The 27914-nt window shown below is 39.0% G+C and overlaps 1 protein-coding gene across 1 annotated transcript; it reads right to left on the bottom strand.

The window, feature by feature from the left end:
- Positions 1–2: 2 nt before the first annotated feature.
- Positions 3–27914, bottom strand: LTA4H (leukotriene A4 hydrolase). The gene is made up of 19 exons (XM_079773397.1): positions 27682–27914; positions 21816–21946; positions 20223–20343; positions 17931–17999; positions 15755–15859; positions 14432–14484; positions 11751–11823; positions 11359–11499; positions 10597–10620; positions 10062–10132; positions 9490–9601; positions 8788–8932; positions 7731–7834; positions 7262–7332; positions 5311–5365; positions 4297–4392; positions 1715–1797; positions 954–1058; positions 3–324 (listed from the first exon to the last, which is right to left on the bottom strand). Exons 1-19 carry the CDS (start codon positions 27838–27840, stop codon positions 207–209), a joined length of 1836 nt encoding a protein of 611 aa, XP_079629523.1. The 5' UTR covers positions 27841–27914; the 3' UTR covers positions 3–206.

Here is a 27914-nt window from a genome sequence, read left to right as displayed (position 1 = left end):
GATTAAACTTTTAGAAAATTCACTTTATAAAGAACATGCCAGGGGGGTAAGGGGCAAGGTAGCTCAGCTTTATTTATGAAAATCACTGACAAAACAATAAAAAGCCAAACATAAAAACTTTTTTAGTTACAGTATGAGCTGGAGTTTTATATTTCTTTATGAATTCAATTTAAAAAAGAGAAGCACTTGACATGAGCATCAGGTCCTTAATCTACTTTTAAATCCTTGCCCACCAGCATGGCAGTCACAGGGTGCATACTTGCTTTGTGCTCTTGGTAGGTACGGATGGCTTGATCACGGGACTTGTCAAAGGCAGCCAGGTCCCTGCAAAAAAAAAAGAGAAGAAGAATGATAGATTAAAAAAAAATTATTTATTTTGTTGTTTTGGCAAATTTTAAATAATCATAAATATTTGTCATGGTATCTTTTTTTCAGAATTCCTGCCAAATCCATAGTCAAAATAACTTTACTGAGATGTTTTTCAATGTATCTTGCAGTCAAGCATTCCTTTATGTCAACCAACTACTCTTTTACCTCACTGCAACATGTGAATTAAAAAAAAATTGGACTTTACTTGCTCAATGCATCTTCAGACATTTTTCTTGACCATGCCTACTCACTAGTTATCTTCTACTTGCTTTTAAAGATCTTTCTGTGTCTATAAGATTATCTTCGATTTACTTACTTTTCATCACTGTCTAACCCCATTTGGTCCATAAGAGATAAATCATATATAATGCTTCTTAAAAAGGTAATGAAATTATCTCAAATTTTAAATATTTAGAAGTATTAGTTCCTATACAAAAATTCTATATCCTTTAACAAATATAAATATGTATTATTTTTAGATTGCATTTTACAAAGTATTTTAGCAACAACAAAAACATTGATTTAATATTTTTTTCTTCCCCAAACTTATATAAATTCAAAGCATAATTTGATTTGGTTCTTACTTGAATAAGGGTCGTGTAAACTTCATTCTTCCTTGTTCAGTTACCATTTTTAGAGCCAAAGGAATTGCTTCCTCCCATTTCGATTGAATGCAGAGTCGCAACCATCTGAAAGGGGAATTTTAGTGGATATGGGGTAGGAAAGGAGGAGAAAGAGGCAGGATATGACAGGTATATATGAAAATAACTTTTGTAATGATAAGTAATCCTATATGGTTACACTGTACACCACTTTATATTATGTCTTTATTCTGAGAATCTCAAATACTTACATATACAATTTAATAATTGGAGAAGAGAAGGAAGAGGAATTTGTTTTTTTTTTAAAGATCACACGTTTTAACAGGTCTGGAGTAAGTAGGTGCTCATGTACCTTATATATGCAATTTCTGAAGAATTAAACTTTGGTTTAAGCCTCACACTACAAATTTAAATTAAGAAAGTTTAACCACATAACAGAACCAGAGATTTCTAACTATTCTCATTTCAGAGTTACTTTGGCTAGTTGTGGGAGAATGCCTATTTACCATTGAGTCCTCAATCCTAATCTTTTTTTAAAGGCAAGAAAAGCTTCGAACAGATTCTAATAAAAAGATTAATACTATCATCTTATAGAGATTGCAACTATTCCTTAAAATACACTGTAATTATTTATATAGAAGCAATAAAATTGACAAGAATGTCTCAAGACTCTGCTTTCCCTTTCTCCACATTTAAAACTAGTTTTCTACTTTCTTCCACAGAGACAAGTTAAAATGATGTACCTGAATCGTATTTCAGAATTGTTAATGGCATTGAAGTTGTACACCTCTTGCATTCGCTTTATGTGCCCCAATGGAAGAGGTGCCTAAGAGCAAAATGAAAGAGTATAACGTATCATTTCAACAGGATTCCTTGGAAGAAAGGAGCTGGAAAGAAATTCTTAGCCAGATTAAAATCCTAAATATTTTATAATATAAAAGTAAGTTAGATAAAGATAAAAGAAACAAATGCACACAAAAATAAATTTTGTGCAAACTTATTCTGGATAAGGATATTCTACCAGGAGCAAAGGGGTAATTTAATTTGTGAGGTACACAGAGAAGTAAATGAGGATTATGGCCCTCAGACTTTTTAGTATATATAAATATTAACTTTCAGATTCTTTCCAGAGTCTTTCAAGTTCTTCCTGATATATTTTAAATTTATTCCATTCTCCAGATTAAATCACAGTTTCTTAATTTTTTCCTCATGAATTCCCCACCCCCCCTAGCTTTATCTTTGCATATTTCCTCTGAAATCTCTTTTAAATTATCTACAGTCCTACAAAGACAGCGGTGTTTAAACTTTTATATTACAGACTCCTTTCAGAATCTGATGAATCATATGGACTGGACCCTTTCTTTGTGGGAAAATAAAACACCAAACAAACAAAAAACAAAACAAAACACCACCACATCCTATATAATAAAAGCCTAATATGCTAAGTGTCCGGTCATTTATTCATCCGTTCAACCAATCAAAGTGTAATATGCTAATGATATGCTAAGGCTGCTCAACTGCTCACTATGATGTGCACTGACCACTGGGGGCAGATGCTCCTACAAGTAGATTAGCTTGCTGCTGGGGTCTGGCAGATTGGGACTGAGCAAGATGGGCCAGACATGCCCTGGAGCCCTCCCATGGTCCCTCCCTGGCTGGCCAACCTCCTGCATCCCTCCCCAGCCCTGATCGTGCACTGGTGGGGTCCCTTGGCCTGGCCTGCACCCTCTTACAATCCAGGTCCCCTCAGGGGATGTCGGAGAGCCGGTCTCAGCCCGAACCTGCAGGACAGGCTGAGGGACCCCACTGGTGCACAAATTTGTGCACCAGGCCTCTAGTTTACCATATAAACACAAATTTCTATATACAATTTCAGGGGTTCATAAATTTCCTGTGCCCATCTTAACCCATCTTAACAGGGAGGGTTTATGTGACGAAAAGAAGGAAGAGTTCAGTTGGACAAGTGGAGTGTGAGGTGCCACTAGGTAGATGGTAATTCTCTTCTTCAGCCATGACCTCAACTTACAAAACTCACTCCACACTCACTAACCATCTCTGCTCTTACTGACTGCTAGATCCTTCCAAATTGTTTAGTCTCAACTAAATTCCAAGGCCGCTCTGGAAGGTCAGCCAGTGAAGATCACCCCTAGGCTCCCTACCCTCCCCCACGTTTGCTGTTCCTATTTCCCAGTCGTTCCGTCACGTTTTCCTTCTTCCTGGTCCTAGGCCACATAGCGGTACTTACAGACATCTGTGAAATCATGATGACTTGATGTACTAAAAATTGATTCTCTAAGGACCCTGTTGCCTTGAAATCCCATTGCTCATTTTGCTCATTTCATAGGAAATTCTGTTCAAAGTCTCCTCCATCCCTCTCAAGGTCCTTAGACCTGAGAGCTCCCTTTATGCAACAGTAAAGACCCAGTCATTACCTCCCTCTCAAAATGTAGCATCTCCTCTCAGTGAAATATTGCTTTAATTACCTGGGTTTGAAACCTTCAAATCTGCATGGATTCTTCCCTGGTAACCCCCGAATCCAGTCAGTCACAAAACCCTATGCTTTCATCCTGTGTGATGTCCCTCTCATCTGTCCTGTTCCTTCCCTTCCCACCTGCCCCTCCCTCACGCCCAGTCCTCCTGCGAGTCTCCCACCTAACGCCACCACCAGTGTTCCTCATGTCAACCCAGCCTTCACATCACCAGCAGAGTAATTTCCATAACCACCATTGCATCAAACGACTCTCCTGTTAAACATGTTAAATCCTTTCCTACTGACTAGCATAAAATCTAAAATTGTCAGCATTCAAGACTTACCCCATCAGACCCTACCAGCCTGTCTTGTGTTGCCTTCATTAACTCCTTAACCAGAGCGATGATTTACTCCTGCAGCACAGGGCACGTTCCATCACTTGCTGCCCCCTTGGACTTGACTTTTTCCCTCCCTGCTAACACTGCTCTGCTCAAAGCAAGCCCCACTCCTCCAAATCCTTCCTTGATTATGCCAGTTGGAAGTCCTTCCTAATCAACTTTTTCTCAAATGATACATAAAATATACCACCTTTTATTGCTAAATTTTGCATGTGTGACCTTTCTTACTAGATTATAAACTTTTTGAGGACATGGTGTATTTCTTATGTATATTTTTATATTCAGCACAATACTAAACATACGAGGCATTCAACAAATATTTTTGAGTAAGTGAATGAATTTTATAAATTATTTTTTTCTATTGGTTTCCACAGTAACATTTCTTCCAGGTTGGGTTTGATGTAAATGCTGTGCCTTATGCCCATTCTAATTCCTAATGCTTTGAGCTGGTACTTACTTTCTGAAGCATCTGTGCTAAAAATTCATTCAACTGATGAGAAGAGAGATCTTTCAGGTCTGTGGGGTTGAATGAACTTAGATCATCTTCTTTGGCCTATAATAAATGTTACTTGGTCATTTCCATTTGTATAAAATTTAATATTTATTGGTTTATCTGACATAGAAGTAAAATTAAGAAAAAGACAGAAATGTAAGAATATATAAAACTGTAAAAAATAAAGCCTTAGCTACTTTAATATTTCTGAGATTATATCACTATGACTTCTAATGTCTATATTATTTTTAAAAATTAGCCTGTTAGTAGTAAGAGTGGAGGAAACTTTTGACATCCTTTGTACCATTCATGTTAATCTGTCTTTTTTAAAAAATATATTTTTATTGATTTCATAGAGGAATAGAGAGGGAGAGATAGAAACATCAATGAGAGAGAATCACTGTTCGGTTGCCTCCTGCATGCCCCCCACTGGGGGATCAAGCCCACAACCCGGGCATGTGCCCTGACTAGGAATCAAAACATGACCCCCTGGTTCATAGGTGAACGCTCAACCTATGAGCCATGCCGGCCCAGCTGATCTGTCTTTTATTACAGGGAACTCAGAGGGAAGAGAAAAAATTATTTTTCCTCCTCTGTAAGAATTATCCAAGATTTGTATTCACGCTGGTTTCTCTAAGGGTTAGTTTCAGTATATACATGAAGCTGATCTTTACGGAGTTTCAAAGATGGGAACAGTGATGTCAACAGACCATAAGTGCCTCCACTCTTCCCCAACAGTTAGCGTTAAACAGCACCCAAGATCATTTTAGATCTCGTTGGTATGTGTAATGGCTATATTTGAAGTAGTAGCTTACAAATGATTTATGAGGAAATGAGAAAATGAAGGTATTTTTGCATACTTATTTTAAGAGCTGAAAAGAAGCAAGAAAAATCAGAACCCCTCACCTACCACCTTCATGTGTAGAAACATATTTGTACAACTCAATTAGGAGTCAAAAGTCACACAGTATTACTCACAGTAATCCATCTTTGACTTAAGGCAATACAAGCATTTGTCAGGGTCATATCATAACTGCAAAGATAAAAAAATATTAGAGATTAAATTGAGAAAAATGCACATGCTTTTGCATAAATGCAATTTTGAGGTTACAGAACATACTTAAATTTCAAAGTTATTTTTAAATAAAGACAAAGATCTCCAGGGTGCTGGGAATAGGAAATTGTCTGCCTGACTTAAGTATGACTGGCGTCATCCAGGAACTTGGAAATCCAAGTGGATACCAAATTAACGAAGCTCCCTTTGGAGAACATCTCAGCCAAGACTGTCATAAGCTTGAGTAGTAAATGCTTAAGGAGCTGGGGCTCAGCTGAGCATACTGAGTGTTTACTGTACGGCAGGAGCAGTTCTGGGCACTCGGACAGCAGACAAACAACAGAGTCCTTGCTCTCATGGATCTTACATTCTCTTGTTCCAACCACCGAACCATCCAATAAATCTGCACGCACTTACGTGACAGACACTGTTCTAATCACTGGGGAAATACTGGTTGTCACAAGAGACCCTTGGGAGATTCTGAAATCATGTGATGATAATTTCATTTCTCTCTTTTCAGAAAGAGGTGGAAATAGCAAACTCTGACGATTAAACCAAGCATGTTCCACTAAGATTTGTGTGTTCTCACCTTAGAAAACAAATCATATGTTTTACAACAATGGAAGAGACCATGTAATGTGTGCAAAATTCTTGCAAAACATTGCCCTCTTCATCTGTAAGTCATGCTTGCTTGCTGTGAAATGTTTCTATTAGAGAACAGAGGGGTACCTGCCTTAGGACCCACACGAAGTAAGCTTTGATTAGAGGTTACCGTTGAACCTGCTTCAGGAGAGTTTGTGTTCTAGGGTGAAGGCAGTGACCTTTGAGTCAGCTGCCAGTTTATCTTCACGAAGCAATCAGGCTGTGGAATTTAGGCAAACCCTTTGGTCTGTCCTCAAGACCAAATGGGATCAGAGAACCTGGATTGCTCAGGCAGTAAATCACCTTCAACTAGAATATTACTTAGCATTGATTTAAGAAAAAACACACCAATAGACAGGACAGTAAGAACTTTTGGCTGGTCTGTTTCTTGGTGCCCTGAAATTTCCTTCTCATTGTAATGAAAAGAACTAGGTAGGGATTAGCTCAAGGAGGAAAGCAACCCTTACTCATGGCAAGGTCCTATGAAAAGTAGTGAGCAAAACCAGGTATGTATGAGCCCTGCTCTCACGGTGCTTCAATGTAGTAAAGGAGAAAGATGTTAATAATCACACAAGTAAATGTGGAATTACTACTGTGGCAACAGCTGTGAAGAGGCAACACAAGAAATCCTCGCACTGAGATTGGAATTAACTGGGTAAGGAGTACTCCGGATAACAGGAACAGCATTCCTGGCTAGAACATTCGCGAGTTTGCATTTTCGTGGAAGACCAGGATTCGGGTCCCTGATTGATGAAGGTACTTAGTTTAAAAGTCTCTGTATTGGAGGAGATGAGACAACCAGGGTTCGAATCTCAACCTCTACTTCTTATTTGTTGTGTAACCCTGGGCAAGACACTTTACCTAGCGAAACTTCATTTGCCTCCTCTGGAAATGATAATTTATGACACTGTTATCATGATTAACATAATACTTAGGTCATTTTTCTTATTGCAGATGTTTTCAAGGAAAGGGCAATATCTTTATCTATCACTGTCCTTGTGCAAAAAGGAGGCACTAAATAATTACTTGCAATTAGTTGAACTGATTTATATCACGGAGATATCACGGAGATTGTTCTTTTGACCTCAGGGTTAAGGTTCAAACACCTAAGAGCTCTGCTCTCATCACTAACTAGTAACAGCTTAAGGGAGGTATGAAACCCTTTCAGATAGTTTGAGGAGCTTCAGGATTTCGGAGAATGAGAAGGAAACCATGAGCAGGGTAAGCACTGACTTGGGTTTCACAGGAGGCAGTCCAGGAGAGTAGAGCCAGGTGTTCCAGTCGACTTGATTGAGAATATCAACCTGTGAACAGTAAGAACACCCAGTTTTCTACAGAACAACTTTTTCTAAATCTAAATCTAAAACAGACTTTTAGGTACACAAATCTATAATTTATACTGACATGTCAAGATAATTTCTAAGTCTCTTTTCTAAAATAAATTCATATTAATCATGCTCTGCTAAATATGAAAAGTACATACAAAAAAATTCTAAAACACTGTCACAGATGTCTCTGAAATAGGATAATTCTTCACATTAGTTCATGCTGTTCAGATCACATTTTAAATAGGAAAAAAATACAATAAAATATTGAGCCTTAAATCTTAGACCAATACTACTATTAAGTAATTCAAGTCAGCCTAGCAAACAGCTGTTAAAGACATATTGGGCATAAAAAGTAAGTGCTCTTAAAAGCCAACCTTATCTTTAAAGTGACAATACAGGAAGTCCTTCCAGTCATCAGTGGTTATGCTCTGGTAGGAATATTTCTCAACATAAGCCTTCAGGAATCCTAGGAAAACCTCTAAGAGTTAAAAAAAAAAAAAGTCTATTAATGGAAAGGTAATTATTTAACATTTTTTTCTGGTGCTTGGCATTGTACTGTTAACCACAGAGAACATTCAGAGAAGAGTGAATGTTCAAAAAAGGTGGTAGGACTTAAGTTGGGACTTGAAAAACATATGTAACTTTATTGAAAGGAGAAGAGAAATCCTAATTATAGGTAAAGGGATCACACAATGAAGACACCGGAAAGTAATACACAGCACAAGTTCTAAAGGCAATGACTCAATGAGGAGAGAAATATCGACGGGCAGAATGGGCCCATAGGAGGAAGGGCTGTTAAAGTCCTTCAACAAAGGAGAATACCTACACGCCCAGCAATGGGGAAGGTTACATAAGCTCAGCACATCCATACCATGTAATACTAGGATGGCATTAAAAAGTGTAAAATAGATTTGTATGTTCTGACATGGAAGGATATATGTGAAATATTGAATTGAAGAACTGTAGAATAAGTATGTAGTATGATTCCTTTTCTGTAATCAAAACAATTATATATATTTATCTGCCTATTTGTTCATTTACACTTCGAAAAACATCTGCAGCCATCCACACCAAACCACTAATAGTGGTTATCCCTGGGGAGTGGGAAGGGTCACTGAGCAACTCTCACTTTTTACTCTTATACACTTCTATACCACACGCATTTTTTTCAATGAATATGTATTATTTTCCTAATTTGTAAAATACTGATGAGTTGGTGGGTGTGCTTTTTTAAGTCAAGCAGCACAATTTTGAACTTGGTGACTCAAGGTTTTAAGTAGAGAGGTAACATTAGAAAATGATACAGATTTCTTCAGCAACTACATACTGAGGGAACTGGAAGAATAAAATGGAGCAAGAACATTTCAAAATTCTTCCTTGTTCTTCATGTTACCCCCCAAAAAGTAATTTCAGAAAATGCCAATGACTTGCCTGGTCCTCCAAGAAGTTGCTCAAGGTAAAAGAGTAAAGCAAAGCCCTTCTCATAGGGAACTGAAGAATATGCGATATCAGGGTCTACATTCGCCAGATCAACCACAAGTTTGGTGAAAGGATGTGTATCCCCAAAAGTCTTTATCTGCAAGACACAAAGTTGGATGAATGTTCAAATATGAAGACTAGTTACCATCTTGCAAACAAACTAATGAGGAAGTATTACTTCCCTCAGCTGCACATTTTAGGGGAGTCTAGAACAGACACAACTCAGAGACTGGAAACTGTAGGATATGTTAGCATAAATTTCTGGGAGTCTATTAATGGAATGGCTACTTACGTAATGTTCCATGGTATTCTTGCCCCGTAATAAGCTTTATTCTATGTAAAAGACTAGAAAAGTTTCAATGCCTGGCCAGCAAATTCAGCTTTCAGCAGATAGCACTTTAAGATGAAAAATATACCAAATAAAATTCAAACACAGTAACTGACTATTTTACTTGCAAAGACCCAATGAGATCCTACTGGTCATGAACGCATTTAGGGCAGAATCCAACAGAATATTATACCAGCATCTGCTAGATTTTCCACCCTGTGAAAATGATTTTCTTGTTGCTACTTAGGAAAGGTGCTTTTCAAACCTAAATTTTTGAACACCTATACAATTTTGCATGACTGCTTTTAAAAGTATGACTCATTTACCGAATTCTGTAGCTCTCCCCATCCTCCCAGAGCATGAAAATGTCTGAACTTTTCACCAAACAACCGTCCGCAAATGTGGCGTTCCAAGTACACAGTGTGTCCTTCATTTAACCTGAAAAAAAATTTTTTTTAAAGAAAAATAAAAATACTGACACAGCTGAGAGGAAAAGGCATTACAATCAACAAGGTATTTTCTTTTTGGCTTTTCTACAAAGTAAAGCAATTGTAAAGCATGACCACTCCTGTCTAGGCGGCTGCCTGGGGTGCTTCCCTGCATCCAATCCAGAACAATGGAAGCCTGGCCAAGCAGAGGGCAGCAGGGAAAATTAGGCCATGGTTCTGGTTTTATGTGTCCTAAACTGGGACTAGCCCAGGAACTAAATAACAAGCATAAACTGAATACCTCTACTCTACCTAACACTGTGACAAGTGTTATAGAATTTTAAAAAAATCTGTGTACCAAAGAGGTGATATCAAAGACAAACAAGATATACACACAAAACAATTCAGAGTGGTGGGAGGCAGGAAAAATAATTAATAAGAAGAACCAATAAAAAATAAATAAATCTTACCAAAAGTGATCCCAAGTTTTGTTGGTCACTAGATTTCCTGTCCAACTATGAGATATTTCATGTGCAATAACCTAAAGGAAACAATGGATGCAATTAGTAGTAAAATCGATTACCTTATTCTAAAATAACTCATTATGTAAATGTAAACATTCTAGTTCTTACATTCTAAGTTCATTTTTTTTTTTAAGATTTAGCTGAGGTTCACGTTATTACTCAGTTCATAAAAAATATAATTTAGCAAAATTAGGAACAAAAACTCATTTAGAAAATATTAAATGGATACATCATTTCGTTAAAAATATTTAATGAACATATGAAGAGATAAAATGATAAAATGTTCTTAAATCCGTTAAGGATTTAAGAATGGTTAATGTATTTAACTATTAATAATGGTTAATGTAATGTTTTACAATAAGAATTCTCAAGTTTTCTTTTATAACTATATCTTTAACATAACAATGCAATGGATAGTTTTAAATTCAGTTGACTTAATACTTCATGAGAGTAAGACAATGGTAACAAATGTTTAACTTACATTGGAGAGTGACTTGTCACCAGCCTAAAAAAGAGGAAAATGACCTTAGTAGTTCAGCAATCAAATTATAGCCTATATCAAGATGTACTATTCTGGCATTAACTCCCTGGCACTGTATTTCTGTATGGCATGCCTAAGAGTTCAAAACAGACATGTATTTAGAAAATAAAACAGAAAATGCAGAACTAAAAAACAGCATAATTCTTTCCTAATCCCAGAGAAATTTTCCAATACCAGCAGGACCAGTATTCGTGTCTCTAACTTCTGGGAGACATTTCTCCTACTTCCATTTTTTATATGTGCTCTTATTTACCTTCTTCCTCTCTATTATCCACAGTATGTTTTTAAAAAATTTATAGTGTCTCCTATGATGTATTTTATTTTCCTTATTTAGTTGCTAATCCTACTCACTGGGTTATAGGAAAGTAAAGTGAGGGTTTTTTCTTTGTTTGTTTGTTTTATACCAGTACCTATATGCCAAGTGTAAATGATATAGTTTCCTTGTTTGGATACATAATTCATCAATGGATTGCTGTTACACAGCACCCAACGCCTTAAAATCCCAAACAGCTTACACAAAATATTTTTTTCTCCCAAATGGCCAATTATTTTCTTTTGAAAAATGAGATGATGATAACCACAATAAACAATAAAATTCGAATATAAATAAAAATTTTCAAAAAATTATTGGGAATCTAAGGTTCTCCATTCCTAGGTTTATATTTGAGAACTCAATTTCAAATGAAAAATATGTATACTTACCAGCAGAGTAGGAGTTACAAAAGTGAGGCAAGGATTTTCCATGCCGCCATAAGGGAAGGATGGTGGCAGGACCAATAGGTCATACTGCCCCCATACGTATGGGCCTCCCAGATCTTCAGCAATTTTAAGCATAGATTCAGTCTGGAAAATTAATGCATATATATTTGTACATCTTCATTAGCATAATAAATTCTTAAAAGTATATATTGTATGAATCTTATAAGTTAATGATTCTTATTTTAAATGAAAACAGTACAAAAAATGTAGCAGATGCAAATTCACATAAAATGAGATGTATTTGATTCTTTTACCACATCACCTAACACAGTCACCTTTCATACTCAAAATCTTAAAATGACTGTCTATCACAATTGTTAAAAAGGGTGACTAACCTCGGAAAATTCATAAGCTGACTTTTCCACCTGCTCTTTCTCAGACCATACCAATGTTCTCGGGCCAATCTGCCTGCAAAATTAAAAAGCCTATTAAGAAGGAATGCAAGGCAAATTATGCACCTGGCTCTAGGAGAGATTTAAAGCACTGTATACAAATCCTACAGGAGGAGTGTGATTTACCATGTGCTCAGGTCAGGGCTGAGGTTAAATGTCCTCTCAGAGACACAAGCCTGCTGCTGTGTGTGCAGCAATGGATATGCAGCTCTCTAAGGAGACACAGTCTGGGCCAAATGAAAACTGAGACAAGGTACTCCCAAAGGTTAGTTTACTGGCTTCTGGTAAGACATGTGGGATCTAGTTTCCTCCCTCAGTCTCACAACTGTAGAAACCCACTTGCAGCTCACTAAGAGATTATTCCAGAACAGGGGTGGATGTAAACTTCGTTATGCACTTAAAGGCTGAACACTCTTCTATAAAAGAAACAAGTAGAAAAGGAAGGAAATCCTGTGACATGCTACAACATGGATGAATCTTGAGGATGTTATGCTAAGTGGAATAAACCAGTTACAAAAGGACAAATAGAAACAGAAAGTAGAATGGTGGTTACTAGGAGCCAGGGAGAGGGAGACGCGAGGAATTGTTGTTTAAAGGGTATAGAGTTTCAGTTTTGCAAGACGAAAATGTGCTGGAGATTTGTTTCACAACAATGTGAATGTAGTTATTACTCCTGAACTGTACACTTAAAAATGGTTAAGATGTTAAATTCCATGTCCTTTGTAAACCACAATAAAGAAGGAAGAAACAAATAGAACTATATATCACGTATATAGATCTTAAACCCAAAAATATTTGTTTCATCTAAAAAGTGTTATGTAACACAAAACTCCAAGCAACAAGACTTGCCTTGGTATTGGCCAGAGAGGAAGTGAACTCTACGACAGTGCTTCTCAAACTTTCATATGCACACAAATAACCTGGGAGCTTGTAAAAATACAGATTCGGATGTAGTAAGTCTGGGATAGGGGCCAAGAATTTGCTTTTCTAAACCAACACCCAGGTGATGCCAAAGCTATTGGACTGTAGACCACACTGAGTAGCAACGGTAACCAATGTGATTCAACATAAATTTAATGAAAACCACAAATGTGAGCTACATATGAAATTTCAAATTGTCCAGTGGCCACATTTTTTAAAAAAAAGCAAAATTAAATAGACAAAAATAATTTTAATATATTTTGTTTAATCCAATATATCCAAAATATTATTTCAACCTGTGATCAACATAAAAAAATGAGTAGTGAAGTGTTTTACATTTCTTTTCATACTAAGCCCTTAGAAATCCAGTGTATATTTCACATTTACAGCACATCTCAAACCTCATGTGGTCAGCAGCTGCCACACTAGAGTGCAGGTCTGTGTTGTGAGCTCACAGAAACCTAGATCTGTTTGGGTCCTGGCTCTGCCATTTCCTTGCTATATGACTTACTAAAACTCACCAGGCACTGGTAAATGGGGGAAAAAGAACCTATCTACTTTACAGAGATGGGAGGATTCAATAGGATAATGCATTGGAGATGGTTCATAATAAGATCTTTTAAATTGTCAGCTACTGTGACAGTCATTATAATTATCATTTAGTGAATGGCTTCCCATTGGTTAGGTCTGTTAATCCTCACAAAAAACCTTTGAAATCCATATTATTATTTCTAGCTTTTAGATGAAAAATATGAAACCCACAGACATAGCTAGTAACTACTGGAGCTAGGATCAGAATCTGTGTTTGCCTGACTTCTCTATCACGTCCTTATTTCTGGCAATTTAGAGAATGTAGTTACTAAAGATATTCTTATTTTTTATTTAGAAATAACAAACAAAAAAATTAAGGAAGGGCACTCTGTATTGGTAAAATTTTAATAAAATATCTTATATGTCTTGAATATTTATAGACTTCAAAGTGCTTTCATATCTTTTATCTCATTTGTTTCACATAAACACCCTATGAGGCAGGGAAGGGAGGTATCATTACAATGACGACAAGGAGGCTATGAGAAGTGACTGGTCCAAGCTTCCATTAGAATCCAGACCTCTAACTAAAGGTAAGTGCATGCTCAGTCTATCATACTTGGAGAATCTAAGCAGTCAGTGACTGGTAAAGGTTTTTTAATTTAAAATTAATTTGCTATCTATCAATATATATATATATATAAAAGCCTAAGCGACTGTTCAACTGGTAGCTATGATGCACTGACCACCAGGGGGCAGATGCTCAACACAGGCATAGAAACATGGAACAGACTGATGAATCTTAGAGGGAAGGGGGAAAGGGGAAGGAGGGAGGGCGGGAAGAGATTAACCAAAGATTTTATATGCATACTAGAGGCCCGATGCACGGATTTGTGCACCAGTGGGGTCCCTTGGCCTGGCCTGCGGGGACCAGACTGAAACCTGTTCTCCAACGTCCCCTGAGGGGTCCCAGATTGTGAGAGGGTGCAGGCCAGGCTGAGGGAATCAGTGCACTGGGCCTCTAGTACTTTATAATTAGATTTTAATGTTTCTAGAACTGTCAGCTTGATATCTTGAAAAACACACAAATGGCCTACTAGGTTATCCCAAACAAATGTTCAAGATGCCTAAGGTGCAATCTTTCTATAAACCTCAAAATTTGTCTAAAAGCTCACCTGCTTTCTAAAGCTCCAACAACTAAAGCAATCAAGTAGCAGGGAATCGGGACCTAAAGGGGGCAAATAAAACACACCACATGCTTGAATTAGTGTTTGAAAATGTTACAAAGTAAGACAATTTGTATTTAAAAGTAAGTGAATTTCCTTTTGAATGTCTAAACAGTAGTATGGATTACTTTCCCTTTGTACTTCTCAAATAGTTCTTTTTTTTAAGAGATCAAAATTGTGATGTACAACATTCAAAACATCTATTTCTCTTTTATTCCATTAGGGAGGAAAGCTTCTGAAATGTGAAAAACATGACTGCACATAGTATTACAAGGTATATTTTAAGCATTTCTCAAAAATTAACTTCTAAGACAACTGTACCCTTCTTTTTAAGTTTTATTTTTCTTGATTTAATTAAAAAACAACAACACACAACTCATTTTTCTAAACCACTCCTGGTGTAATTTAAGAGAAAAACAAAATAATCCAGCAGTAAGAAGATGCTGAAGTTTTGGGAGCTTGGAATCTCAGAAGCTGGGATGGGAGCAAAATTGTCCACTGTGGCTCAAATATATGTTATGTTAAGGAGGTTGACTAAAAAAGCACGCACACACATACACTATTCCAGGGGTCCTCAAACTCTTTAAACAGGGGGCCAGTTCACTGTCCCTCAGACCGTTGGAGGGCCGGACTATAGTTTAAAAAAAAAACTATGAACAAATTCCTATGCACACTGCTAAGTCGGCTGCTAAGCAGGACTGGCAGCGGCAGCAAAAACACCCGGCGGGCCGGATAAATGTCCTCGGCGGGCCGCATGTGGCCCGCGGGCCGTAGTTTGAGGACTCCTGCACTATTCATTCAAGGTCAAAGATACAAGTCAAATTACCAGCTACATAGAAATTTTAACTTAACTGTAACAGAATGCTTTTTAATGCTTTTAACTTAACACTATAACAGAATGCTTTTTTTTTTTTTTTGACCTAAAACAGCTCTTCCATTTGTAAACACTAAAGGACCACACTCTGGTACCAGGGCAGGAGAAATGTAATAACTTAAAGGAATAGGAAAACTGCTACTAACTGGGATGAGGAAAAATGGGATCTGGCATGCCCTCTACTATGCCTATCTAGCAACCTCTTTCTTCAATTTGACACTCTAAGTAGAACAAAATATTTTAAAAGCACAAAAGAAAAAGAAATGGTGAAAAAAGGAAAAACACGCTGCTTTCTAAATTCTGAAATATTTCAAAAGCAATTTTGCTCCCTGGATAGGTAAGAGCTATTTATAGTTCAACCACCAACTAATAGGAAAATCCAGACCCTAAGAACTTACTTTTTGGCTGAATCTGTATATTTTCCTGCTCGGATCTGCTGGGTCAGGTGCTTCTCCATCCCGAATGGCACTCATAAGTGCTACCAGTTCTTTAGGGACAGACACCTCATGGACGAGAAAAATCAATTCCAGTTTTAAGTAAAAGGTTCTATGTTTCTTGAACTACTTATGTAACATAACCTTTTCTTCCCCCACTTTGTGACTATCTATATAATAAATAGACCCTGAACCCAGTAAGTTCATACGTATCAGCTTTGTAAATAGAATTAGCAATATGTAAAACTGGCTTATTTAATTTTGTTGTTTAAGGTATTACAAATAGTAGTACATATGTTTCCTTTGTACTACTATTCCCCCCCCCCCCACTGACCTCCCCCCGGCCTCCCCTACTCCCCACCCCCAACTTGCCCTCATACCCCTGCCCCCAGTGTCTTGCGTCTGTTGGTTGTGCTTATATGCATGCATATAAGTCCTTCGGTTGATCTCTTACCCCCACCCCCAACCCTCCCCTACCTTCCACCTGTAGTTTGACAGTCTGTTCGATGCTTCTTTGCCTCTGTCTATTTTTGTTTAACAGTTTGTAATGTTCTTTATTATCCATAAATGAGTGAGAACATGTGGTATTTATCTTTCACTGACTGGCTTATTTCACTTAGCATAATGCTCTCCAGATCCATCCATGCTGTTGCAAATGGTAAGAATTCCTTCTTTTTTACAGCAGCATAGTATTCCATTGTGTAGATGTACCACAAAAACTGGCTTCTTTAAAAGCAAATGTGAACTATCTATCCATTCATCCGTCCATATTAAGAACACTTGGCAGAAACTAAATTAAAATTCCAGCTCTGCCACTTACTAACTGCCTGGACTTGGGCAAATAACCTCCCTGAGCCTCAGTTTCTCCATCAAATGAGGCTAATACTTGATAGGACTGCTGCAAGGGATAAATAACATACATGAAGAGCCAGTACCATGCCTGGCAATGACAGCCACCACCCCCGATCCCCTCTACAGGTTCAAAGACTCCTACATTCATTTTAGGACAGAGAATACAGTTTTGAACAATTTTACATTTAAAACTTACATGTGGAGTTAACAAATAGAAGAACTTTTTGAGGGACATCATATGAGAAACTGAAAGTTATTGCCAAGAACTAGAAAATAATTTTCTCTGGGAATTTGTATGGAAAAGATCCTTCTGGCGCAAACCGTACGGTCACTTAAATGTGCACCCCAGCTCCGTGCTTCTGAAAGTTTTTTCTAACGAGTGCCAGAATCAGGACTATCCTCTGAATATTAATGATCCAGAAAGCACCCATTCTGGGAAGAGCTAGACTCTATTTTTCTTGCATGGTCTAGTACTCAAAGCTATCACTGAGGCAGGCACAGAATCAGAAGCTCCAGAACCAGGTGCTATAATCACCATGGATTAGAAGTAAAAGCATTCAGAAAATAATGTGGTTCTGTTTCCTCCCTTCATTTACACAGTGAGATGATATACAGATGAGACAATTGAGGTTGTGAGGTCATAAGACGTGCCTAAGGTCATGCAGTTATTAAGTGGTGGAGAAGAGCCCAGAACCTAAGATTCTTTGCCTTCAAGTGTCGTTTTCTATAGCACTCTTACTAGGTGTAGTTTGGTCGTAGGATGATCTGGGAATCAAGAAGGCCCCATAAACACAGGTTAGTCCTCAATTCTATTGGCTTAGTCTAAGTAGGTCTGGCCTCTGGGATAGTATTTATTTATTAATTATAATCGATCTTTTCCTAAAAGGATTAGAAGTACCCACGACAAGAATAATTGGAAATGTATAGACAAATTTGTTATATATGCCCGTTAGATGTTTATATGGGTATAGAGTACATTCATAGAACTTTTAATTCTGCAAATGTCTATTTTTTTTAATTAAAAAAAATTGTTCCCATAATCTTATTTTTAGGTGCAGAATTCTGAATTCTTTTTAAATTCAGAATGCTACTCATTTCCTTTTTTTTTTACACTTATGTTCAAAATTGCCTTTAAAAGAGAAATTCAAAATGAGGTTCACAGCCTCTTTTGTACATATTTCAGGTAGAATTTAATTAAACAAAAATGCAATGCTTATCTCTGCTTATCATTTATATTACATTTACTTAGATGAATCACTTAATTCAGTGAATAACTTGTGGTATTTACCTCTGCACTGTAGGTTAATTTCACAGAAGGCGTGTCCTGGCAAGGAAGAATTGCTCGGCAGTGGATGGCCTGGGAGGGGGAGAGAGAAAAAGAAATAGCTGTTTCCCTTTCTTATAAACCAAATCACTACAAAAAAAAAAAAATCATTAGAATTGCAGCATTGTCCTTAGACACATTCTTTTAAAAGATAAAAACACATCTCACAATTCTTGGGATCTTTTAAAGTAGCAAAAATGTACTTGTCAATTAAAAAAATCTGAGTTTCCATTTTAATGCATGCTCAGTGATCGCATTTCAGGCTGGAAGATGAAGCAGTGCTACGCAGTGTTTCCTACTCTGTGCTCTGAGTAACAGTAGTGCCAGCAAGAAGCTGTTAGGAAAAAAGGGCTATTTGGTGAAAAAAATACACATGGGATCTGGGAGAGTCACTAGGAACATTGTGTCCCGCAGGCTCTGAAGAGACCTACAATAAAGAAGCCTGTTCTCACACTTATTTTAATATGAAACCCATTTTTCTCTGGTGAGTAACAGCCAATGGATGCCAGTGTTCTGAGAAACACAGCTTGGAAAACACTGCTCGAGTCTTGACGTTTCCAATCTTGCAACAAACCCTGAAGGTAAAAACTAGGCAGAAAAGGAGGAAGAACAGTCTCTCTCAATACCACGCAGGCAAGTTCATTCATAAAATATGTAAAGTGTTCCTTTGCTTCCACATCAGTCTGTCATCAACATGGGTTCCATGGAGAAGGATGGCAGCACCTACGGTTTCAGATCTTGGCCTGCTTACAACTAAGTCTGTATCTGTTGCTGGTGAGCAGAGCAACCCAGCCTTATTGAGAGTCTACTGAGCCTAAAGGAATGCTGATACTAATGTTCTCTCTCTGCGACTGTTATAATTCATAGACAGACTTCATGCCACCAAAAACTTCCTTAAAACCCCAAACTCCTACCCTTTTCACTTCAAATCTCGTAGATTCTCCAAAGATATGAGATCCCAACTGACTTCTAGATGGATTGAGTAGAACCAGAAGAACCACCTGGTTCTCTCTCCCAAAATGAGGATCCAAGACCATGGTTTTAGTTCTTTCATGGTCTCTGGTTAGGTGGCTCGGCAGTGCCAAGGGGTTTTTAAATGCATTTCACTAGATAAGACCAAACCCAGGCAAATATGCATAGAGGACAACTGTAAACAAATTTCTCAAACAAAATCATATTTACATGCTTCCTATCAACTGCAATAATTTCTAAATTTAACTGAAATCTCTTTCTTCTATTTCAAAAACTGTTGCCAATAAGAAATGGAATAATATTCAAAATTTACATTCTTATGGTTCATGAATCTCGCATTTCCTGCCAACTTTAATTTACGGACATTCTATAAGAATTACTTAGAATCAGGTATTACTAAGACAGTGCACAGCTTGTACGTTCTTGCCTAGAGCGTTCTATCTTTCAGATTAAATCTAAGGGTTTCTTAGATTAAAAAGGTATTTCAATTGGCAATAGAAAGTAAACATGTCTAATTCACATGCCAACATTGCTTCCTTTTTTATAGACATGCATTCAAATTTGAATCACGCAGGAATATTAGGATTAAAATATGCAAAGTACCTAACACAATGCTTGGAAATATAATAAACAGTTAATGAAGTGAGTTCCTTTAATGTCAACTATTTGATTACTGACAGAATTAGGTGTGTTTTTCCTTTCAGAACAGAGTTTGATACTTATTATTTTTATTTTATGTCTCTACTTTCAGATTTTAAACAGATGTTTAAATCATATTGTTTTAAAGGTACATTTAGTGTACACTTTGTGCATCTGTAAGGAAACTGGAGGGGCTATGCACCAACCTCAATGGTGGGTACTCTAGGTAATGACGTCTGGAGAGAATTAGGAAATCTGATCTTTCACTTTCTACTTCTCTATTGTTAGCAATGTTCGTAATCAGTACAGATTTTGTTTTATTAATGTTTTCCTTTCATTTTATGACCATTTATTAAATGCAAACTGTATGCCAAGTTCTAGGCTAGGTGCTGGGATATCAGTATAAATATGACCCAGATAGTCCAACCTAGGTAGACATGTTTTCAAATTAAAGAATGTTTCTTTTTTTTCAAGTAACATGTGAATCCATTAATAGTGAGAGATATAAATGAAAATGTTATTTTTATAATATAAGATTAATTAAATTGCTATCTTAGGTAAAACCCATGTATCCATAAGACCACTGTCTACTTTGCTTCATTCATCTTCATGAGCTGGGAATAACTCTTTCTGAATTCTTTTTACCTGGCACTGGCTAAAGAGATACGGGTGCTCCTTCCCAGAGGTCTGTTCAGGAGTGAGCCACTGCAGGGCAGAAGATTTTGGCGACGTTTCAAAAGAAATTTCTATAACGACTTCTTGATTTCTAAATGAAACAAACCAATATATTAGTACAGTATAATTCAATCTAACTAAAACCTGAATTCATAATATCAACACCGAATAACAGAAATAATATTTTACGTGGTCTTGTTACTGATTAAGAGTAAGCTCTAGAAATGTCACGTCCTAAGTGGGTAAGTTTGCCTCTCACATTCCTACCTGAATGCCAGCCTGTATCCTTTTTCATTCTACCAAACTAACTGCTTATGAAGATGTAACAGGAACTAATATTAGAATACCCCAGCTTTGTGTGTGTGTGTGATACAATGTAATCTTTTAGGATAGTGGGAAAATGGAAGAAATAATTTTGAAACTTGGACAGAACAGCAGTGGGTCCAGAGTTTCACGTATTGCAGTTACTAAACTGCAAACTGTTACTAAACAAGATTAAGTCAAGAAATTAAGAATAAGCTTTTAGAAACATTTAGAGTCGTTTTTGTTTGTGGAATCTGGTAACAAAAACTGTGTGCTTGGATTAATCGCTTCTTCCTTGTATTTCATTTTTATTGTATTTGACAAAAGTATCAGTCTGTGGCGGATTAGAAATAACAAAAGCTAATCCTTTGCCCCAATAGTTTGAGCAGCACAGATAATGAGGAAACAGCAAGACAGTGCGGGGGACCAGCAGCCATGGTTGTGTTTGAATCCTGACTGCCACTTATTGGTGCTGTGAATTTGGGCAAATTATTTGACCTCCCTATGCCATAGTTGCTTCATCTGTAGAATGGGGTTAATGACATCCACCTCACAAATGATATGTGGGTTTTTCCTTTCCTTTTCTTAACTGGAAAGAGAAGGCATGAAAACTTGTCCACTGAAAGGTAGGGAAGATCACCCTTGTTCTAGGCCAATGGTTTTCTGCCCTTTTTTCTTCCCCAATATTCAAGGAGTGGAATATACTCCTAATATGACAATTCTGGCTGTCATTTCTTGAGTAAGTTACTTCGGGTTTTCCTTTCCTCATCTGTAAAATGCAGATCATACCCAGAGGGTTACTGTAAGGATTAGGTAAAAGATGGCATCTAAAGCACTTATCTCAAGATTATGACACAGAAATGGTTCTCTGTTTGTCATTGTTATTATTCCATTAATAAAAGTGGCTGGCCTCCTGATAAAGGTGAAAAATGTGCGGCTTGAAAAAGCTTCCCAGGTGATCTTAAATACCTCCTTAAGATAGCGTGCTCCCACTGTCACATTTTACTAGATATTGGTAACATGTTGAGTAAAGAAGTAACATTATCAAAAGTCCTATTAATGAGTACTTCATACAATGCATTTCTTTAATATCTTAAGAACATATAATTTTCACTTATATAAGCTTCAATCTAAATAATAGATCAGTGGGCATAGTGTACCAATTACTTCATACACACAAACTAAAAAGAAAAAAAGGTTTAAATTAATGGAAAATATATTCCTCCATTATTTAGCTATGAAAGAGGGTAACATTCATACTTGCTCAGAGCAATGGGAAGAGAGATTTCCATTGGTGATCCTTTGTAACTTTGTCTTTCTCCAAGAACATATTTGACTTCTTGTCCATTGATGACCACTTTTTCTATTGTAAGGTCCTTTGTATCCAAAATCTAGAATTAAATTAATCCTTTTAAATTATAAGAAAACTAGAGGCTCAGTGCACAAATTTGTGCATGGGTAGGGTCTGGCGGCCCGGCCCCAATAGGGGCAGATAGGAGCTGGGCCTGTTGGGAGGAGGAGACAGCGGGAGGTTGGCCAGCCAGCCTGCCCCGATCAGGGCCTGATCAGGTGGGGGCTGATCGGGGGTGAGGCCAGCCATGGGGAGGGGCTGTGTGCTGGCTGGCTCTGCCCCAGAATTGGGTGAGGAGGCTAATCGGGGCCAGCGGCCTGTGGGAGGGGCCAGGGGTGGTTGGCCAGCCAGCCCTGCCCCTGATCAGAGTGGGAGTGCTGATCAAGTGTGGAGTTGGCTAGGGAAAGGGGCTGTGGGCCAATTGGGGTTGTGGGGGCCCATTGGAGATGGGGCTGGGCAGGGGGAGGGGCTGTGGGCCAGTCAGGGTGGTGGGCGCCCATCAGGAGTGGGGCCGACTGGGGAGAAGGGCTGCAGGAGGGTGGCCAGCTGGCCCCACCCCCTATTGGGGTGGGGGGTGCAATCAGGGGCAGGGCCAGCCAGGGCAGGGGTAGGGCCTGGGAGGGGAGGTTGGCCACCGCCCTGCCCTCGATTGGGGTGGGAGAGGTCAATCAGGTGCAGGGCAGGCTGGGGGGAGGGGCCACAGGAGGTTGGCCGCAGTGGGCATCATAGCGACCGGTCGTTCTGGTCATTACAGCATTCAGGTGGCTGGTTTTTTATATATATAAATATATAGAAAGCTTTATACACCAGAGAAAACTAATATTAGAAATAGGTCAACTGCAATGATTACAGAGTAGAACTAGCTGCTTATGGAGAGTAAGATAATGGAGAGTGAAATTCGGGAATTAAAGGAGTCAAAAGTCAGCATAAGCCCCATCCCTCAGGACCCAGACTTCCTGAAAACTTTTGGGTTCTAAAAGCTTTTTACATAGTGATAAGTCTGGGATAGTCAACAAATTTGGGGCTTTTAGTAAAAGTCAAACAATGACCTACAGGATTGGAAGAGCATAGCTACTTGCCATGGCTGATTAAGGACAACTGCTTTGGCCAGGAAGGAAGTGGCAGCAAATATGAATCTTTTCCATCCCAATAATCCCCTATCTGAGCCCTGAACACCATACCCTTTGTCTTTCAACTATTTCTCATTCTAGAATCTTCAAACTTTCTATGTCACAAGACTATTTCATATTTTTAAAACTTCACTTGATCCTCCTGCTCACTCTGATAACTATTCATTTTTGTCTTTCCTTTCTTAAACTCCAAGGGCAATCTATTACTGCTATATCCACTTCATCAATCTCTCCTCCCTTCTTCACTTCAATCTGGCTTCTAGCTCCTCCGCTAGTGAAAAGACAGTCTTTCTGATCCACAAGTCTTTTTTGTTCAATAAGTAACCTTGACCTCTGTCTACTCAGAGCCCTTATGGACCACACAATCCATTTAAAGTCTTTTCCTTGGCTTCACTGATTTTACCCATAAATGGTTCTCTTACTTGTCTAGTGCTTTTCCCTCCCCCTCGCTTCTAACTCCCTGATATGGTTATGTCCCAGAGTTCCAGCCTTGGTCCATATTCTTCACTCCCTACCGCTCAGTCATGCCCACATCATCAACTAATACCACTGTGCTGATGAACACCAGTCTGTTTCTACAGTTGTACCCCCTCCCCGGGACCTCACCTGGATGTTTCTAATTATTTGCTTAACATTTTCATGGGAAATATTGCCTCATTTTCAATAGGCTTCTAAAAATTCTAAAAATGAAGCTACTATTATGTCCCCCAACTCAGCTTTCTTCCCTGATTTCTCTATTCTGTTAATGGAGCTCCTCAAGGTACCTAACTTTTGAAACATTCAAATAATCTACAATCTATCCCACTTCCCAATCCCACCTAGCCCATTAACAAGTTATTCTTTCACAGTGTGCTCACACTTACTTTTCTTTCCTTCTACCACTACCCTAGGTCTAGCCCTGCCTTAGAACTGCCCATAGTCTGATTTCACCATCTTTGTCATCTTTTCCTTAAAATCTGGCCTCGAATAGCATGGGGAGCTAGGCCAAGAAACATAGGGAACTAGAGGCTAGTTGTCTTGCCCGGCCGGTGTGGGTCAGTGGTTGAGCACTGACCTATAAACCAGGAGGTCACGGTTTGATTCTTGGTCAAGGTATGAATTGCGGCTCAATCCCCAGTGGGGGATGTGCAGGAGGCAGCTGATCAGTGATTCTCTCTCATCACTGATGTTTCTCTCTCTCTCTCCCTCTCTGAATAATAAAAAATATATTTTAAAAAAAGTGAATGTTACTTAGGTTTGCATTCCCAGGGTTTAGTATGGTGCCTGAAAAAATAGTAGATGTCAATACATGAAGCACATCCCAAACTAAGAGAAAATAGAAAATGCTTTGTTTAAGCTGTATAAATCAAGTCCTAAGCCTCAGCTATCATTCCCATGTTACTTAAGAAATTCCCCTCTAAATTTCACTGATAAAGGTTATTAAATAGTTGACCAAAAATAGCAATACTGAACACCCCCCCAAAAAAACCCAAAAAACAAAACACAACAACAACAAAGGAAAACGGATAGTTGACAAGTTGGAATTAGTATCTTTTTCAACAAATGTTTATTGAGCACCAACTATGCGTAAGGCCAAGATACCCAGAGGTAGTTATAAGAAATAGTACTACTAAAGGTAGGAAGTTACTGAGGATATAATTTATTATATCTCACAGAATCCTCCTTGAATAACACCCTAAGCAGCTGGCCAGTTGTTGAGGACTATATAACTGATCCCCACTTTGCACAGGCTGCTGGGAAGTTGTTCCATGTCAATCTTGGGGCCCACTTCTGTTCTTGTGTCTGGGCTTTACAGCATGTGTTTGCTTCTCCTATCCTTATTCTCTCTTCCTCTAACGCCTTTATTTTTAGTCTTATTATACTGTATCCATTGTTTGAAGCAGCCTCAAACTCTTTCTGCAACAAAGCAGGGCTTAAATAAAAAAGTGTTATGCCTCATTATTATGTCTCTATTTACATTTTCTACTCTTCATTCGCAGGGTGCTGTAATTACAAAAACATACACAAAAAACTAGGGGGTTATGCATTAAAACCAAAACTGATTTGATTCCCAGCTCAGCCTGGAGGGTTTGCAGTCAGAAAGAGCTATTTTCAATGCCTGCCTTCTGCCTCTTACTAGTATATGATGGTGGCCAAGACATTAAAAACTCTTTTGAGCATGGAAAGAACACCTACAAATTGAAAATTTCAATAAGAGAAACAAATGCTTGAAAGTAATCACAAAGGTGTACTACACTTCAGTGCTAGTAACAAAACACTTCAAAAGGGTTTTTAGAAAAGCTGGGAAATAGTCCTATTAGAACTCCTTCCGCATTCCTCAGCAGCATGGACTCCAAGAATGGAAGAGGAAAAGGACACACAATGTCCTCCCCCAGTCCTGGCACGGGTCCCTCTATTGGTGATGGTGATGGTGATGGTGAGATGTGATGCCACCTCACCTTGAAGATACACTTAGCACGGCTATCACTGCAGCCATATTAAGCTTAGGTACTGCTTTCTAACTGCGTCCATCCACTAATTCATCTCACTTTTGAGTGTTCTTTACATGCCAGGTACTAGTTAAAAGCTGAGATACACAGAGACATGAAACACCATGCCCACCTTTAAGAATCCATAATCTAGTGGAAGAAACGAGTTAACTTCAAATAAACAAAACTAAACTCCTGGTCTCAAGTTATTGTTATAAATAAGCAAACAATTATAAACAGATGTCACTGTACTATAACTAGCCTTCCTTGTATAACAATTTCATTTCAGGCTCTAATTTACTACATAGGCATGCCAACGAGAAATTATAATCTAAAAATCTTTTCTCTAGATTTGGGGGGTGTAAAAACAATGAGCAGATTTTTTGATTGGGACATTCTTTTCAAAATGTAGGCCTCCTGATTCTTGCTTAGTGATGGAGTAGAGGTAAAATTTTATTTTTTACAAAACAGATAGAGTGCAAGGTCTTATCAAGCAGTGATAAGCTATCAAAATTCACTTCTTTTAGCCCAGCTGGTGTGGCTCAGAAGTTGAACGTCGACCTATGAACCAGGAGGTCACAATTTGATTCCCCATCAGGGCACACGCCCTGGGCTTCGGTCTCAATCCCCAGTGTGGGACTTGCAGGAGGCAGCTGATCAATGATTCTCTCTCATCATTGATGTTTCTCTCTCTCTCTTCCTCCCTGAAATCAATGAAAGTATATTTAAAAATGTGTTTCTTTTAATAAAAGAAGAGATTGCATTGAAACAGGACTTTAGTTCAGCCAATCCTGCCCGGGGGAAAGTTGTCTGCAATAAAAGATAACATGGTACTTCCAGAAGACCAAAGTACAACCTATAAGGAAAAGGTCACTTTCTTGCTTATAATACTTTTATTTTCTTCCTTATAGTACTTTTGGTAACTACAGATCAATATATAGAGGAGTCAACATTTTTTTCAAATCAGAATTAGTCTGACAAAATGTCAATGGACAAAAGTAAGAAAGTCATGTGCTATATTAGTTCATTTCAATGAACTCAAAATATAGGCCTATTACACAAGCAGGAAAAAGGCATGAAAACCACAAATTCTGACCTAAACTATAGTAGCTATCACCACACTACTTAATGCAAAATACCCTGTGGCTGGCCTTTTCTTGTCCCTCTTATTTCTAAAATCCAGGTGGAAAGGTACAATCCAAACACGATCAGATAATTTGAGTGAGAACACCGAAGGCAGGTTACGTTGTACAGATACAATTCTATAAATCTAAACAAGTTTTTCATCCTTCACGTAGCGGGAGAGCTTGAAGAAGTACATCTTTCCTAAAAAGCACAGTCAGTCGTTGCTCTTTGGGACCCACAACTTATATATTAAATGCAGACATCCTTAGAAAGCTTGAATGGGCCCACCCATCCTTAAATTATTAGAAGAGAAGGGTGGCAAGAATCAAAGGCAGGCAGGACCACGACCCTGGAGAAAAAGAGCTGCTTCTAGAGTTGGCAGGGACTGTAAGTATCAAAGGTGGGCGGAGAGAGGGGTCTGGTGCTGGGCACCCCGAGGGGTTTGAGAACGACTGGCAGTGAGACCGAGGGAAGGATCCTGCGGACGCACGGGTTGAAAAATCAAGGTGCCTGGGAGGGGAGAGTGGGATCGGGCGTCGGCGGGATGTGGTCGGGCACTTAGATCGGAGTGTGGACTGAGGAAGGTGCACTGGGGACTGGAAGAACTCCGGGGCCCGAGAAGGGAGTTCTGGGCTCCAGGCCGAGGCAATGGGGAGGCTACAGGGGTCATTACCGCCGGGAACCAGGACGATGGGGGTGAGGGGATTCGTGCCAAACTGAAACCTGAGCGCCGGGTGAGGAGCGCGGTGTGGATGTGGCACTAGGATGTGACCGGGGGCTGGAGGGAGGAGGAGACACAAGTACGGGGTGAGGGAAGGGATGCCGACGTGGAGGTGGGGTTGGGAGGGGGGCGCGATGAGATGAGGGGGCCTGAAGAAGAGGGCGTTGGGAAAGGAGCGGGAGCTAAGGAGGAGGTGCAGACGAAGGGGCAAGGGCTGCGGAGGATCCCCGAGGGACGCGCGGAGCAGACGGGGGCGTGGGGCTGGGAAGGGGCCGCCGCGGGGCTCGGGGCAGAGGCGGGCGGCCGGCGCCGGGCGCGCGGTCCACTGTACCAGGCTGCGCAGATTGTCCTCCAGAGACTGGACCGTGAGCGCGGCGGTCCCAGTCAGCGCCCGGCGAGTGAAGTCGACGCTGCAGCGCAGATGCAGATGCTTGGTCCGGCAGACGGACGCCGGAGTGGCCAAGGAGCACGTATCCACCACTTCGGGCATGGTTCTGGGGAGTCCCGCAGCACCCCGACACTCAGACGGCTAGACAACTTGACTGAGAGCGAGAGGCGACAGGA

The sequence above is a fragment of the Cnephaeus nilssonii genome (assembly GCF_951640355.1).
Source record: "Cnephaeus nilssonii genome assembly, chromosome: 6".
Taxonomy (NCBI): Eukaryota; Metazoa; Chordata; class Mammalia; order Chiroptera; family Vespertilionidae; genus Cnephaeus; species Cnephaeus nilssonii.
Note: the sequence above shows the minus strand (reverse complement) of the source record. Positions and strands in the feature narration are given on the sequence as shown.